Genomic DNA, 17985 nt, shown 5'->3' with positions numbered 1-17985 from the left:
GTTAGCAATATAGGTAACTGTGAGGCCTGATTGTATGACATCTTTGTAGCAAACTAGCCCTACCGCTGTAAAATAAATCGAATAGACATATTTACGAATGCATTTAGTAGCTCATTAATCCGTTTTTGTTTTGCAAAAGTTTGCTGCAACCATTTGAATTAACAAGGAGCTATGGATAACATTCGTTTTAATTACGTTATTTAATAACTAGATTCACGGCCTTTAAGTTAACGTACGTAGTTAGCTGATAATTACTAGCATTAAACAATACTCATATTCTTTAAATATAGCACGTTTTAAAATGATTACTTGTTAGCTTCGGTGCTAACGTTTTACATAGATATATTGCTAGCTTGCAGGTGACGTAGGAGAAAACGCGACTCGTACGTGGTCGCATCAGCCAGATCGGCTTTATGTTCGGACGTTTTATTTTCTCTCAGCTTTTTTGCCAACAGCGTCTTCAGCTACGGCAGTTTATTCTGTTTCCAGTATTTAGGTTATCGGTCAAAATTATTGGATTACGGGTCAAAGTTATTAGAAGGCTGAATTCACTGACCCTCCCCCCTCATCCAATGCATTATCGTTTGAATGCTTTGAGTTGTTCAATTTCCGTTGCAGACTCTTAAATATCCCTCAAAGAGTCACCCCGGCAGTGACCACCGACATGAGAAGATTCGAGACTCATCAGATCCCTCTCCACCGTGCAAAATGCTTCGGCGGTCAGACAGTCCCGACAACAAACACGGTGACAGCACAGGACACAGCAGGGCGAAAGCAATTCACACACATCGGGCCAGAGAAAGGGATGGAGGTAAGAGAGAACTCAACTGGAAATTGTCCTCAGAAGTTCAGAACAAACCTGTCAAAAGAATTTATGAATCAACCTACCATTCATCTTTATTTTGGTCTGTAAGGGACCTTATCAAAACTGGTTATCCATAGCCCTCGCATTGGAAAACATTACTCTTATTATTGCTTGCGCACTGTCCCTAGACCCAAGTATTGCAAAGCATGAATCTAGTTTAATGGGAAGGATCAAATACCAGGGAATTGCATCTAGGGCTGAGATAAAACAGTAACCTATATTGAGAAGTGCTGTCCTAGTCAGTAAAAATGTGTTGGTATATTTAGGCATATTTGTAACTAATTCATCATTTACGCAGTGCACAAAATCGCAGTAGTCAAAGTTAAGAAAATTCATACCCATCAGATTCCTTGTTTTCAGTACATACCAGAACTTTGGGGTCAATGTTAATTTTAATATCCACAAACCACGCACACCTTTTTTGTTTGGGGGGGGGGAGTATGTGCTTTGGGCTTTATGGTAACCTGATGTTTCCCTCTTCATATAGTGAGTAGCTTCAAAATCCGCTTTAGGGTATCGTCAACAAGAGTAACTTCAAAGTTGGCGCTTGGTCTCCTCTTCGGTATGCACAGGACTTGCAGTTACGGCTCCTCTGCCTTTGCTCAGCTTTACTGCCCTCCCTGCGCAAGCCTGGCTAGCGGACACACGGGACTTGAGCCTGACACGTCCCCTCTGGCATAGAGGGTAAAAGGCAGGAGGCTAATCTGTCATCCTTCCACCACTCCAAAAAATGACTGAAAGGGCATAACTGCACTGTTTCACTGAATCATTGACAGGTCTCCCCGCAGTTATCAGCATGGTGAGCGCTGGTGGATGTACCACAGACAATTTAAAAGGATTGGCAGACCACCAGCTCCACCGCATGATATTGATATTGCAGTAATTATAAGAGAGGGAATAGGTGGAGGTTGCATGCATTCCTCCAGATGATCTCACTTGAAACTAAATTATTGATCTTGATTTCTGACTGGCATGGTGGTTATTGAATTTACCTGCGACGGGTCGTGATTCAGACACTACTGGTTGACATACTGATAACAGTGACAACAATAATTATACACTTTCATTCAATAACCATGATTTTATAAAAGATTTTAAAAAATGTTTTGGAGCTACTTCCACAAGCTAGCTAGTTTGGGTTTTTCGGTATTGACAAACTGTTCTTAAGCTTGGCTGCTGCCTCCTTTCCCGTGTGCATGTTTGACGTCAAATGCAGACTCCATAACACTGGCAGTCAAGGATTCTGCTAAAGACGCAAGATGAATTTTGGGGTGTAAGTGATTTATTTTTTTCTAATTTCACGGAGAGGGAAGTCCATTATTCAGACACAAAAAAGGCAGAGAGATGGGGAGAGTGCGGTGGGATCATGACCCAAAAAGGATCACAAACCGGACTTGAACCCCTGGCCTCATGGGATTGGTATATGGGCTTGAGAGTTGGCTGCCCTAGGACCTGTGCCACACGTCTCACCCGTGGGTGCGTGTAGAATGAATTGCTGCACGTCTAGGTCAGCAGGGTTCTGCAACCCTGGTCCTAGAGAGCCGCAGGGTCTGCTGGTTTTCGTTGTTACTCTACACTAAATTAATCAATTAAAGCAGTTGAATACACAGTTAACTCACTTCACCTGGTTACTGGGGTCTGAATTGGGTGCTGATTTTAAGGTGAAAACAAAAACCAGCAGACCCTGTAGCTCTCCAGGACCAGGGTTGCAGACCGCTGGTCTAGGTGGATTTCTTTAACGTCATTTAATGACTTGTAGCAGACATTGATTGTGGATTCTCTCTGAAGTGTGGCCAGGTTTCAGTGGGTAGCACTGAGCGGTTCCCTTGCTTTCTCTGCTTCTGTAAACCTTGTTAAGTTTGAACAGTGCAGAACAGTTTTTGCCTTGTGCCACCAGCTGAGAAACATTCTCATGTGAAAGGTTGGACATTCGTGAGCGTAGTGACATTTATATGGCCTCTTCAATAGCTAGCCAGCTACCTCAGCAGCACTAGTGGTTCAGCCAGATCCAAACCCAGACATAGTTGCTGTAGAAAAGTAAAGTTGTGCGTTGGCATTTTATCATTTTAGATCCAACCCAGCGACCCTGTCAGTTTTTCCAGTCACCATGAGAAACGCCGTATTTTTGGAAAGTCTTGCCCGTTTTGGAAAATATGTATATTTACACACGGAACATAAAGGAATATTAAACCAGTGGGGGAAAAGTTCACTTTTCAAACTGTAATTGATCTCAATGCATAGCACGTTGATAGTCCCTTTTGGATTTGTTTGTTTTTAATAAGCCTGGGTCACAAATTTTTTTTATTTTATTTTTTAAAGTGGCCACACTTGTAAGTTGTAGTTTCAGGGGACAGGAGGTTGTAAAAAGGTCAGAAGTTTCTTTTAAATTCAGCCTTGGGATCAAATATACAGTCTTAATATGTGTGAAATTACAGAGGGATGCATTTCAGCCTTCTCAAACCGTCATTGTGTGCACTGCATCCTAATGGGTCTGTGCATGATTGAACCCATCCCTTTCAAGCGCTGCTACTGGTTTGAAATCTTAAGCGTGGCCATGTTTTATATTGGCTCTGGAATCTTATGATCTGTCAGATGTAGAAGATGAGTCATTATTATAATTTGGAAAGATTTTTTTCCATCCAGTGTAAATGACACAATTTAATCCTTTTTAAAACTAACAAAAAGCTGAAAACGCTCAACTTCCAAAGGAACCAAAATGACCTTTTCTTTGGAACCTATTTGAGCTGCTGTATGCTGAGTTAGTACAGAACACTTAATTTTAAATCATTGCAGCTTATGATGGTTTTTCCCCAGATAAACAGTTTTATGGTCATAGCCTATTTTCCCCTGTAGATTCTGAGTCTTCTGAGTGTTATGCATACAGTTATACATACAGTGTCTCCTTGGATCGGTGTCAACAACACTGCATGATTTAAAGGTTCATATTTGCCAGACTGCTTGGTCGGTTGGCTGAGTACTGGTTTTTTAATTCGCTGGGTAGTAGTTTCGTGGCTCTCAAGGTTTGAGGACTGGTCAGCTCACCTAAGCGCATAACAGAAACAAAACATCCTGTGCCCTAAATTCAATTTGTCTTTCCAGTTCAGCTTTAAATGGTGCAGTATGTTCACCTGGCAGAGTAGCCTGATTATACAAACAGACTTGTTTTACCCAGCATTTTGTCAGTGTCTTGAGCAGTATGAGTGTGGAGCATGGGAGAGGCCTGCAGGTATTTCTCAAACTGCTTTGAGGTTGGCCTCTAGCACAAATCGTAAACTTGCGCATTCTGAAAATTGGTCTCGCCAAATTGGACTGCTCGGTGCATTTAACTTGGTGGTTTTCACCGGGTATCGTGGCCGGAGACTACGCCTTCCGAGTTTAAAGTCATTTGTTCCCCCTTTTACTTTGTCAAGGGAGAATAACTAGTGGGCCTTTCACAAGGGTAGTCGCAAAGTAAATTCCACCTCATAATTGAGCTGGACAGTTTCTCAGAGGCAATGCAATACATACGGCAGTTGAGCAGCGTGTGAGTGGCTTGCTTTTATCTGTACGGTGTCTGATAGCAATGCAAGTAGTGAAGAGTGAATCCTTTTTCGATCCACCTGTGACTCGCATGGCATGCACGTTGAAATTACTATTCAGTACCGTCACTCCATTGAATGGAATTTAATTGAAATCTGTGATTGTATTCAGATTCCGTTCCTGCTCTGTGATTGTGATTCTGGAACAGTTTGCATCTCGGTATTTTCAAGTTGACTCAATCAAGAGGAATTGTGGTTTCTTGTAATTATTAATGTTCTGCCTTTGAACAACTGATGCACTGTGCCATTTAGCCATCGACCCTACCCACGGCCCATAAAAATTGGCTGGGGGAATTATGACCCCAATAGGTTATCATTTGGTTGTCAGTTTTTTTCCGATCAGTCTGAGTGATGCTGTTGAAGGCACTCTGGTGTTAGCTATTGGGGCAGCTTTGTCAATAGGTAACAAATAGAATCGCCATTGTCCAGCAGCAGTACCATGTAGCAGCCATTTCTCACTGACGTCGACCGTATGAGGCGTTCATCTGAAAGTGCACAGGGAACGGCGCAGTTATTAGAATCAATCGAACGCAAATGTAAGAGATGGGAAATGCCATAAATCATGGGGGAGGGGCGTGCCTAACCCCCTCGCTTGCCGAAAACGAAACATTTCTTGTCCCTGGCAGTCGGTCCTGTTGGGGGAAGAAAAGCCCTTCAGTCTTCCTCTGTATTTTCATTTCCGTCACATAGTTTGTTAATTATTGTGTTCCCGAGTTTAAAGAGGAAATGGCAGTGGTAATAAATTGGCTCTCCACTGCCAGTATTTAGCCGGAGGCGGTGCCCCCCTCCGTGTACCTGGTTGTTGAATAGGCCCACCTGTTGAGAGACTCCTGGCGCCTCCTTAAGCCCCAACCTGCTGTCGTGGTTACCATGGATACCAGACTCCGGTGGCAGTGGGGTACGCTTGCCACCTAGGCAGCTGGTGCTGTCTGGCTTTTGCCCCAGGGACCTCTGATGGCCAGGTCTTGGCATACTCCATGTTGTGTCTGTGTTCATCCCCCCCCCCCCCCTCCCCTAACCATTTACCCTCTGCTACCCCAGCAGGTGATCTGACATGATTTTTAACTGTGACTGGCGGGGGGAATAATTTGATTACCGTATGTTTGGCTTTGCATATACGCACAGCTTTAAGTTCAGATGCTGGGTAGGAGTGATCACTGGAAAATTAGCTATCAAAGTCAGTTTATACAGTTTAAGTTCATAACATGAGATAAACATGTTTGACTTGCTAATTGCCTGATACTCAGACTTTAAACTAAATTGCAACGTCACTGAGTTCACTCAAGTAAACCCTCCCTGTAAGATAATGTTCTTTGTAATATTTGTCTTGCCTTTAGTGTCAGGTGAGAGTGGAAACGTGGCCTTGGGGCTGCTGCCTGACTCATTCCTGTATGGCACACCACGGGGGCCGCTGTGCTGAAAGCAGTAGCGACCGCACGGCTCGTTTTGGAGGAGTGCACGTTCCTTCCTATGCTATCCTCGCTCGATGGCAGCGGTTGCAGCAGTGAGCACAGCTGGCGAATACGATTGTGCATTCCAAACTGAGGGAAAATGGAGGGAGAGCGTTGAAATGAAAATAACAGGCTTCTGTTAATTCCAAATCTGCTGTTTGAATCATTCCTTAAAACGCAGGTTAATGAGTCCCAATGAAGCCTCATCTGATGGCATTCTTTGTGCGTGTTTGGATAGGATCTCCGACGAGGATTGGCCCTTTTGTTTGTGCTGTGCCGTAAAACCTTTCCAAAGCTCCAGAAAAGTTGAACTTACCCAGTGTTTCCACAGTCCTTAGGAAAAAGTTTAATCCTGGAAAGTCACAGACCGAGGTCAACTATTCAGTTTTCCTGCGAATTGTAAAGTTGCTTAAAGAGTTACCAAATATATAGCTCGGTTTTCCTTTCCCGTTGTATGGTGAGAGAAATATTTAGTATGGTTAACTTAATGGCCTGATATCAGGCCAACTCTCCAACAATGTCAGTGGGCTTATTAGTAATAAATTGGCTTGCTCAGTGATGGAATTTAAGAGCACTACCAAATCATTGGAATGTTGTAATTAATAGCACAAGTACACAAAGAAATACAGTTGTCCACATTTCCAAAGTTTGCAAATTGTGAATTTCACTATTACAGGCATAAATATTAATACATATCTGTACAAATCATAAATCACGTGGTAGTCCTCTGGGCTCCCAAGCAGGCAAGTCTCATCACCGACCAGGTTTTGGAAGCCTGTTTGTATGCTTATATACTGGAACATGCGTTTGTATATCTGTCCCAGTTATTTGGAATAGTCACTGGAGTAATTACTGGCCCCTGGCAAGTAGACCTATACTGTAAACTACACAAGGTGACTAACAGATTAAAAAGCAACGGTTTACAGAAGCGGTTAAGGAAGTAACATTTTATTGGTGTATAAAAATGCTGTTGATATTATCATGAACACCCATCGTATATCTTGAATTGACCATGGTATTCCTGTAAGTCTGGGATAATGGTGCCTTTTAAATATTAAGTGGTGAGTTATTGCTTTAATATGGTTTCTTTTGCCTTAATGATATGATAATAGTTTTGTCTGCTGCTCCGGGAGAGATGGTCATGCCTCAGGCATGGACTACTGCTGGCATGCCTGAGCTAAAGTTAGTTAAGATGGGAATTTCAGAAATCCTAGCTCCTCTCTCCCGTCAAAATGCTTAATCAGCTGAGAATTTCCACCTACTTGTCTAATCAAGGGAGAACCAACTGAAGGTCACCCAAAAGAAATTCAGTCTCAGCTGACTGATAGTCCACTTGATGTGTTTAGTAGTCTTGAGCATCAGACTGCTGATTTGTCCGCCTCTTGTAACATTTTTTAACACTTTCACTGGGAAGCTGTGGAAATTGTCCTGAAAGGAAATCGTGGTCAGGATGCAGATTGAGTAGATTTCCTTATTTCCACTTTTTTTGTTCTTGTAGCATTAATGTAAATTATAAGCATTAATGTAAATTATATAACATATATAATTTTTTGCAAGTATGAGTTGAAAATTAACAGAGGTGTCATTTTTCTCCAGCACTTCCTGTTCTGCTCATTGAAATTACAGGTTGTTTGTAGACCCACAGCCTAGTTAGCTGGTTTATTATCGAAAGTTCCGGTTCTGATCTGGCCGATCATCACCCATTTAGGTAGTGTTCTATTTAAGGCTTTGTAACTCCCCATGTGAGCATCACAGAGACTTGGAAGATGGCTTTAATGAAACAAGATGTGTACCAATTACAGTATTTAGTCATATATCGATGTATTTTCATAATTTAGGTAGAAATAAAGTGCCACAAATGCAGTGATCTTAGCAAAAATTAAGTTCTTTAGTTTTAAATGAAACGCTGAGAGATCATGTATGAAACGGGTAAAACTGGATCACAAACTCCTTGACCAAAGGTTTTCAAAATCTGAAGGTGATGTATGGAACTGCTGACAATGTGAAGCAACAAGTAAGCTTTGTACCCTGGTGTCCTTTAATGTCTCCAAATCTCTCCATAATGTCTAAATTCATAATTGCTGTAAATCATAACAATCTTATATTTCACTACAAATTAACTGTTTTGACTCATGAAACTCAGCTTTGCATCTATTTCAAGTGGGAATTACTATCTTCATCAGCATAGGGGTTTAAGATAGCAAAGGTTCCAAAAAACTATCCAAAACCTCTTCAGAAATGAAGTTCTTTTTGTCCATTATAAAGCATATAAAGTTAACCCTTATGATGGTATGAGATGAAACATTGATGTCATATTGAAAATAGTGCAAAAACATTGTGCCACACTGTGGTACGCATCCCTAAATATGCAATCATTTAGCTTGTATGTTTTTTTGTACTCTATAGTATGTAATCCTTTGTTGATGACAACATTTTACTATTTGTGATCACACCATGTCTTGGCTGCGCAAGCTTTTCCTTTTACTTTCAATGAGCTCAACAATGTATCATTAGGAAAAACCAAAACTGAAGGCCCAAAGAGGGTCTTTTTTTTGCCCTAGGATGCTCGAACGAGTATTACCAAACAAAATTAGTGTCACAGACTGCCTGAGTGGCTACGCCAGTTCGTCATGCCAGGTAGCCAGCTAGCAGCCGGTCGGCTCGTTTCTTCTACTTCTAGGCCATAGTGGTTTTGCCCTTCCACCCAACCACAGCATCCGGCTTCAGTCAGTGTGTGGTCCAGAGTACAAATCATCTGTGTTCGTCAAAGACTCCCTCCGCCACACAGTGTGACGTAATGATAAAGTTCTCACCGCAGACCCGCCGCCACAGGGGTGACCATTACAGAGCAGCCAGCCAGCAGCGCAGTAGTTGTCAGTAGTTAGAGGCAGCTCGTGAAAATTAACCAGCCTTGTGATGTCGCAACCTGGCTTATTCCAATATGGCTGCGCCCTAGTTCTAGTAGCTGCAAGAAAGCAAACTTATTTTTTCCTGCAAATGTCAGTTTCAGTCAATTTCAGTTCTGATGCAGGGCCGTAATCTTATCTAAGGTACAAAGCAAATAAATGATCATATTACGATTCGGGGTCATATTACAAAGTGCTTTTAAGAGGCCTGTGCAAAGGATAAAACTATTGCAGTGGATGTCCTACAGTGTAATATAGCACCAAAAACTCCTGCATCCAACCTCAACCTCCTGTAATTACTGAGAAATTGAACCTGAGAGAATTGAGTGACCGTAGGATATAATCTCCCTCAATTCATTTGTCTCTGCCCTCAACCTTGCCCAGAGTGTGCTGCATCACAGAGGCACTCTTATTAGTATTTTGTGACATGGCTAGCTTATCAGGGCATTGCAGCAGCCAAATTTCCCCCTAAGTGCATCAGCTTCTTATAATGCAAGGTAGTCTAAATAGAAGTTTGTCTTCTCCTCTCGCGACACTGGTGACTGGAGACTGGGCAGTGAGCCTTGAAACTTTTTTTTCTCCTGTATTTATGGCTGCTTGTGCTGAGTGGTGTCTGCTGGATGGCTGTTTTTTTCTTGTAGCTGTAAAAAGTGTGTTTTTGTTCCCTAAGCATTCTGAATAGCATCTGCTTCCTCTGCTTTCACTAATATGTTTGTGCCCATTTTGTCACTGGCTGAGACTTGACCTGTTTGATGGTTCAAGTCTGGAGAGAAATGATTGGTTTATTTTCCTGCACATAATTCCAACCAGCCAAATGGAAAGGTATTTGAGAAGGAAATTTTTAGATGGCAGTTACCTGAAACTAGACAGTTGCTGCTTTCTGTTTGGAGTAGTTTGCCTCTTTAGTCAAGGATGAGATTTGTGAAGCTGATCTCTAGCTGATGCATGCTAAAGAACTGTTTACCAAAAAACTGAGACCAAAGAGGCTGTACTTCATTTTCCTTACTTTTGAGAATCAAATGTTCTGCTATTAGTTGACTTATGTGTTTTTCCCAGTGTGTGCAAACTGCTGACTTTAAACTTTTTTCTCCTGTATTTATGTCTGCTTGTTTTGAGTGGTGTCTGCTGGATGACTGTTTTTTAATTGTTGCTGTAACAAGTGTGTGCAAAAGTGGATAGAACTCATTAAGGGAAAGGTACAAGTAATCAGAAGTGCCAGTTTTACATTGAACTGTTACACAACACTATTCTGCAAACATGCACCACAAGGATCACGGTCATATTGATCTCAACACCGGTATAATGGATAATGGGACCAAGATGTAGCCCCCCCCCACTACTGTATGGTGGAAGTAAATGTGCTGGTGATGAGTTTCATAACTAGTAGGTCATTGGTCATCTGGCCTTGATGGATCAGATTATTAAGACACACCCTTGAATAGCTCTAACACTTTTGAATATGGTTAAGCTGCTTATATTTAACTTTATTTCAAGACAATCCTAGTTGTTGTATGCCTTGAAAAATAAAAAAGATTACATTTTTTTTTATTTTTTTTTTTTTACAGTTTATCAAAAATGTATTGTGGAAAAGACTTCATGATTTATGATTTCTCACCCAATCATGCAGTTGATGGCTTTATTGTGCAATACTAAGATTTTACATTCGGATTAGGTTGGGCAGCCTAAGCTCCTTGTTGAAATGTGACGAACTGGATATGGACTTGACATTCCTTTCTGTACAAGTATTTCTGCTAACTGCTTGCTTTTTTTTCTCCTCTGGCAGGGACCAGTTATTCTCCACAAGAAAATTCACACAATCACAGCACTCTCCATAGCTCCAATTCACATTCTAATCCAAGCAAAGCATCGGACGCAGTGAGTATTTCTTTGGGAGTCTGTGTTTTCAGTTGATGTGCATTGGCATCGGAGGGAAAGTTGTGGAGAAGCTGAAGATGTTTTCAATCAAATACAGTAGAACCTGGCAGTTAGAACCAGTCAAATCAGGCGAACAAGGTATGAACCTGAAATTAACTTTAACAATAATCAAAATCCTGTTTGTAAAAACGATCCCGTTGGCTTTTGTTATAATAAGTGTGATGTAATAGAATGAACGTTAAATGGAAATGAGTCATACTTTTCATTGAATTAAAAAAAAAAAAGGGAACTGGAAATGCACCTCTCTTTAATAGTGTGGTGTCTCATCTGAAATCAACATGTTTCTGAGCAGAGCGAGTTTCAGAGGGAGTGGCATCAACGAAACAGAAAGGCCATCTACCTGCATTCATGAAATGGCCGTTGTAATGCATTGCCTGGTTTGACAGACAGCAGTGACAGTGCTAGAAGGTGTTGAGCTGGGTAATCAGAAGCTGCTTGCTTATCAGCAGACTGTTGCTCCCCATTTAAGTATTTAAGAACCATCATGACTCACGGTCCACCCTGCGAGTCCGTCTGGTGCTGTTCTTGTTCAGTAGCTGTTCGTGTTTGCAGCGGGCGTGAAGCTTTCTTTTTGACATTTCAACTCCGTTCGTAATTAGTTTTGTTTTTGGTTTTGTTTTTGAGAGTTCAAGACTGATTGCATTGTTTTGCCAAGTTGTCAACAACAGAAAAGTTATTATTCTCCACGCGTACGCTAATTACATCACGCCCACTCTTCATTATTTGAGCGTCGGAGTAGCTTGGGAGCCAATGCTGCATGCGCTGTCCGAGTTATCGGAATACGCGGCGTGATAAAATGGATCGTGTCTTGGTTTTATTGCCAAAGAATACAACGTGGACACAAAGTCAGCAGTGTTTCATATGAGGAGTGGCCTGAAACGAATCAATTTGTAGAAGATGTAGGTTCTAATTTGGAAAGCTGTCATAACGAATAAAAATGTATGTTTTAACAAGGTTTCACTTACGATTTCATTGTTTCACTGTTAGTTATTAGGCCAAGATATATAGCCACTGAGTGAAAGCATTCTGACTTAAAACTGGTGTATTTTAACTTTGCTTTCAAACTTGCATGTATTTCATGATTCTGAAAAAAACAACCTTTTCCTGAGTTGTTTGTGCTTCTGCTGTACTGCAGTGTTGTTCCACAGCTTAAAACTGAAGTTGGTTTGTCCATTTTAAGGCATTAATGTAGGTGCTATGTCATGGGAGGTGACTGCCAGTTTCAAAGAGAACCAAGATTTTTGGTTTAATCCTAAACTGTTGCAGTGATGTTATATCATTGCGATCAAAATCTTGTGGTGGCTCAAATTGATTCTGAATTTTGAATACTCAAGGCTGCTTTCAAGCCGCTGTGACACTGCATTTATAACGATGGCGATCGGTTGCATTGTTGGAATCGGCGTAAAGCCAAGACCGTTAACATCTTAAATATTATTGCAGAAAGCCTGGAGTTCAGAAGCCCAGCACATTCTTTATTTTGACAGTTTAATTTAGGTGGCCAAGTACAAATGGCGTATTGGAAACATGATGCGTGAATGAGATGTTTGCGCTGGATTTTCATGACCTGTATCTTGGCTTGGATTTTCTCCTCCCTGCAGATGGGTTGAAGGGGACACAGTATGAACCCAAAGAGGATAACGGTGTATCCAGTTATTCAGCACCCTTCTTCCCTCACCTTCAGCCCCATAGTCTGTGGCATCATGGTCCAGAGAGTCCCGTTAAGCTGGGCGTCTGCAGTACTGTGGCCCCGTGATACTGGCTGTCGTTCTCTCGTCAGACGGCTCTCACGCGGCTCCTCTGAGAGCGCCCCCCCATGCCTGTCGCTGAACGTGCCGTGTGACCCTCAGAACTCCGCCCTGCACCGCCGCGGTCACGGACCGCCAGCCCACGCTGGCACAGTCCTTCTCCTTTGCTCTAAAGTTGCAAAATGCATTTGAGGCAGACTTTTTCTTTTTTTTTATTCCGCCATCGCCGTTCAAGAAATTTTCATGGAAGGCAATGTTCTTTTACGTGCAGAACTGCTGAAGGAGGCTGGGGGCGGATGATCAAATGAACCTGGGTAATTGAAAGAGCCAGGCTCATTTTAAAGCCAAGCTTTTTGCGCTCCGTAATAAAGGCGGCATATGGTGCGTTGCATTCCGGGGGCGTGGGCTTTGAATCGCACGCTTCTCCGTTAGCATTTCCCAGCAGTGGCTAATCCAGTGAATCTGGTGACATCTTCAAAAGTACTGCATTTGATACGGAGTGCAGGGACACATTGTTTAAAATCCACGAGGGCTGCTGCTTTGTTTCCTAAGAATTCTGAATTACATGATAAATAAAGCTCCTCTGCTTTCACTGATATGAATATAAATGACTGGCTTACTCTTCCTGGACATAATTACAACCAGCCAAATGGAAAGGTATTCGAGGAGGAACTTCTTAGATGGCAGTTGTCTGAAACCAGACAGTTGCTGCTTTCTGTTTGGAGTAGTGTGCCTCTCTAGTCAAGGATGAGATTTGTGAAGCTGATCTCTAGCTGATGCATGCTAAAGAACTGTTTACCAAAAAACTGAGACCAAAGAGGCTGTACTTCATTTTCCTTACTTTTGAGAATCAAGTTTTCTTCTATTAGTCCACCTGTGTGTTTTTCATTAGTTTTTAGACTTTTTTCCTCAAACCTTGGAATGTCACGTAGGCCCAATTAGTCTGTTCACTTGTTGCAGTCACTTTGGGAGGGCTGATGCTGGCATGCCTGTCCTCAGCCTGCGGCTGGTCCTTTCCTCCTGAGGGGTCATAACTGTGCAGTAAGATGGGGGCGTATGGGCTTCCCCACTGCTGCAGTCCGGCCCCTCTTTCATCTCAACCTCCACCCTGCCCACTTCTGTTGCCGCCTGCTGTTCCCCACCATCACCACCCAGCCCCGCCCATAACCTGAGCTGCTACCTCAGGATTGTCAGCTAGCTGCCAGTAATTTGATCAACGTGAACGTTGACTGACCATGTCACGAAGCTGAATCCTGAGCCAACCGGAGGAGGATGGGTTCTCCCCTTGAGCCTGGTTCCTTCCTAGGTTTCTTCCTAGGTTTCTTCCTGTCCTTTACAGGGAGTTTTTCCTTGGCACTTGCTTTAGGCCTGCTCCTTTGGGGGCTTAGGCCAGGGTTGTCTGTGAAGCGTATTGTGACAATGACAATGCACAATATAAATACATTTTGATTGATTGATCCTCCTGGCTGAAATTCTCCTGGGTGATGTCACGGGTGGCGATGCCTTCCTCAACAGGTTATCTGCCAGTCTCTGCCGACGTTTATTCCGGGGACATTACTGCAAGGACCCACAACCATTCATTTGCATCACCCACAATCATTAATTTTGTGCTTCACAACTCTAGATTCCCTGTGATTCCAGTTCTTGGAAGCTAATGGCCCATGTACTATATTGAAGAGAGTACTGCCAGAGTAGATCACTACTAAAGTACTGTAATGAAGCGTTCGATTTGTAAGGTTTACTCTCTGAGAACCGGTGGGATCTTTACTCAGTTTGCTTACTGGGATTGTCTAGGCCTAGCGCATGGCAGCCCTGGTTTACAGGAAGAAAATATTTTGAGAAAAGCATCCATTTCCTTTGAAGACATCTATATCCTTTGAAGTGTGAGGGTTTGATTGTTGACACAGAGGATGGTGCCACTGGTCCATGAACCCTACAGGCTCATGTTAAGTAACTGGAGTGGGTAGGGGGCTGAAATGGGTGACCAAAACAAGGGTTTCTGTTCAAACCCGTTGGTTTGGCACATGCTGTACTGCGCAAAGACACCAGTCATCAACGCTGTTCTTTTGAGCGAGCAAGGTACAGGAGGTTGTTATTTCAGTATTTGCTGGTTTAGAAATGGGTTCATGTAGTCTGGCTGGAGTAGTGTAATTTGAAAGTAGCACCTTAGACCAGTTTAATCAACTCAGTCTGCCTTTTCCTGCTGATTTCATGCTGTGGTGCAAGCACCCTGGTCTGTCTGTCTGTTTTTTTTGCTTAACCTTGTTTATGTTTGATGCTCGAGACAGATCTACAGCATGTCACCGTGTGCACTTTGTTTCAGTGCTTTGGGCACCTGAGCTGGCCACTCATAGGTTTATGTGGGATTTGAAATACGTCCTCATGCATCACAGTGTAATTTTATATAGAAATTGGGTGAATTTTTGTGGAACTGTGGGTTTGATGTGCTCGGTGTATTCCGTATTTCAGAGGGTTTTTGAACATTAGAAGCATATCTGGCCCTCCAGAAAAACAGCAATAACTAATAAATTTGTGGCTTTAAAAATGCAAGCACTCGCCTCAAAAGTGTGAAATTATTAATCTGTAAAAATGGGGCATCTGCTCTGGAGGAATGGGAGAGTAATGAATGCACCTAATTTTACCTTGCACAAGCATCGCGGCTGGGCATTCCATCTCACAGGCTAGTTTTTAATTAGCAGCATGTTTTCCATTTCATTTTGGGAACAGGAACAGATTTATACCTGAGGTTAGAGGGAGCCGTGGGTGTTAACTGGGAAACTGACTCCCTGTGCACCCCTACTTAACTTTTCATGAACTGTTCTGCAGTGTTTCCTAATGTAGGACAGAAGTGTTGGGCCACGCGTTCCTTTTTTCCCTTGTCTGCTCACTTTCGTGGCGACGACCGAGGCAGTGAATTCTAACCAGAATCCGTCGGCATAGATCTCCAAATTGCAAGCTCTTGCATCACATTTGATCTGTCTCAGTCCTGTTTTTTCCCCTTGTTCAACATTTTGGTTTTGTGCTCGTAGAGATTTTGCTTTTCTAACCAACACCTTTTTGTTCCACAGCCTTATGAGCCCGCAGATGACTGGTCTGAACACATTAGCTCTTCTGGGAAGAAATACTATTACAACTGCAGGACGGAGGTGTCGCAGTGGGAGAAACCCAAAGAGTGGCTGGAGAGGTATTTCACGTCTCTCAGCAAATGGAACTAAAAGGGAAATTCCAGTGAAATGCAATCTCGTGGTTGGAGGGTGCATGGGCTGATTGTGTTGGTCCTCTCTCTGTTTTTCCTCCTGTGGTCCTCAGAGAGCAGAGGCAGAAGGAGGCGACCAAGCTGGCGGTCGTCAACAGTTTCCCCAAAGACAGGGATTACAGGCGGGAGGCCATGCAGGCGACCACCACCAGCGGCTTCACCGGCGTGAGTAAGTACAAGATGCGGGCCAGAGGGATTTCATACTGCGCAGACTGGTGGGGGTTTTGGGGCTGCCTTTTATTCTTGCTTCAAGGGATGGGTTTGGTTGAGCGGGCTCCGTTACTCCATCTATTTCGCCATAGAGATTTAGGATCTTTTTGAGAATTTGATCCAGGAACGGCAGTTCACCTGTGAGGTTGATGAGGCGGACTGGATGAAGCTGTGACTGTCCTGCCAGGGGGCGGAGATGTACTAACATACAAGCAAAGCACGCACTGGAGCGCTCCTGACCCAGAGTCGGACCGGACTCCTCTTTTCTCAACTCAAGCTGCTGTCACTAATTAGTGAAGAAACTGGCAACATATCCCTAATAACATTCTAGGATTTATTTAACTGGTTGGGTGCTTTTGGGGTTAATCAGGTGGAACAACAGATTTCCTACTACATGGACGTGGCTTAGTCTGTTTCTAAAGGAAGCTAAGTGGCTTATGTTTAGTGTGCAGTTGGTTGCCTCAAAACGGGAAAGCTTAATTCATTGAGATTTAGTTCAAATTGGTGATGACTTAAGTAGCACATGAGCAGCGGGTTGTTTTCGTTTGCAAGAGACACCGCCCTGTAACAGCCGGGTCCGTCTAGCTGCAGACAAAACATTTTCTGTGCCTGCATGACTTTGCTTTGCTGTGACCCTTTGCTCTAATTAACAAATTATTTTCATAATCGGTTATGCGAGTCTTGTAATTTTCTTTTTGGTCAGCGGGTGACAGACCTGCTTTTCAATGAACAGCTTTTTGTACGGTTGATTTTCCCACTTCCTGTGGAAATGTTTTCCTATTATTGCCCCTATAATATGTCTGATTTTGGAAGTAGGCATCAGGCATGATAAAGAACTTGATATTGATAAGACTAATTGCTTTTTTTTACCTGGTTTTCATTGGTCAGTCCATAGCTCTGTCATAGCCTGCCAGACTTGTAGAGGTAGCGTCAAACTGTTATTTAAAATGTCTTTTTAAAATATCTTACCTGTTGCATAAGTATGTAATACTATTCTAAATCGTTTTGCATTGTCCTTGTAAAGAAAGTTGCTTTGTATAGGATACTGCTTCCATTTTGGAGGATTTGTTTTACTTGGTCCATTTGGACGATTGAAAACGGATGAAGGTGACACCACTTTGTTCACTTGGCACAGTACCCTTGACATAGATCATTTCCAAGGCAGCTTTCAAGTAAGCAAGGATAGTCTTAAATGGAGAGTTCACTTCCTGGTCGTTTTCATTGCAGTTTTACTTGATTTGAAAAAGTCATATTTCATCATTATTAAACCAATTGTAATAATTGTAGGAGTACGTTATACAGTTAAAAAGCATGCTTTTTGCACACAGGAAGGGGAAAATGTTTGACTTGCTGCCTGAGCTCAAGTTGCTGGTGTAGATGACATGATGCTGATATACCAGTCAGGCTGCCCGAGTAGGTTCAGCTACCTCTGTAATTGCAGGTTTTTGGGAACAGGACTTAGAGAATCAAAACTGATCATGTGTAAAAAGGCCTTTTTTGCAGAAGCATTTCTCTGGACCTTGTCCAGTCGTGACAGACTGTCGGTTTTGTCTGCCCTCCACTGCCCTACTGAAAAGAACACCACTGGGATAATGGCCGATGTCAGGAATTGACATTTCGCTGGCCTCATTGGTCAGATTAGCTGTGAAGCATATTTCTGGCTCGCCAAGACACACACAAAAAAAAAAAAACAGCAGTACTACTCACTTTGTGAACTTGCTGAATGGAATGTTTGAATGAGATTTTGTCATTCATTTGAAAACTAACGGTTCAGCGAGATTATTAGTCAAATTTGTTCAAATCATTCAAACATTTCTCTCTGTGAATTTTGTGCACTGCCCCCACCTGTTTTGTGGAAACTGGTGCTATTTTCCTACCCATTTCTTTTGGAAGAAACTGAAAGGAGATACAATGAGGAATAAACGGGTGTTCGGTTATCTGTTACTGGTTCTCTTGATGGTACCGCTTACAAATCTCTGTTCGGGTGTAAAACCTAGCCTAGTAAAAACTCCTTTGTGTGATGGCTCCAATGAAATTTG

The 17985-nt window shown here is 42.6% G+C and overlaps 1 protein-coding gene across 2 annotated transcripts in view; it reads left to right on the top strand.

The window, feature by feature from the left end:
• waca (WW domain containing adaptor with coiled-coil a) overlaps positions 1–17985 on the top strand; it is a 38708-nt gene that overhangs the window by 3975 nt on the left and 16748 nt on the right. For both annotated transcript variants that reach the window (XM_035414115.1, XM_035414116.1), the window contains exons 3-6: positions 619–811; positions 10584–10675; positions 15549–15664; positions 15790–15905. In XM_035414115.1, coding sequence (XP_035270006.1) covers positions 619–811; positions 10584–10675; positions 15549–15664; positions 15790–15905 — 517 coding nt within the window. The remainder of the gene's footprint in view (positions 1–618; positions 812–10583; positions 10676–15548; positions 15665–15789; positions 15906–17985) is intronic.

The sequence above is a fragment of the Anguilla anguilla genome, chromosome 4 (assembly GCF_013347855.1).
Source record: "Anguilla anguilla isolate fAngAng1 chromosome 4, fAngAng1.pri, whole genome shotgun sequence".
Classification (NCBI taxonomy): domain Eukaryota; kingdom Metazoa; phylum Chordata; class Actinopteri; order Anguilliformes; family Anguillidae; genus Anguilla; species Anguilla anguilla.
The sequence above is the reverse complement of the archived record's forward strand: the minus strand, read 5'-3'. Positions and strand labels throughout refer to the sequence as shown.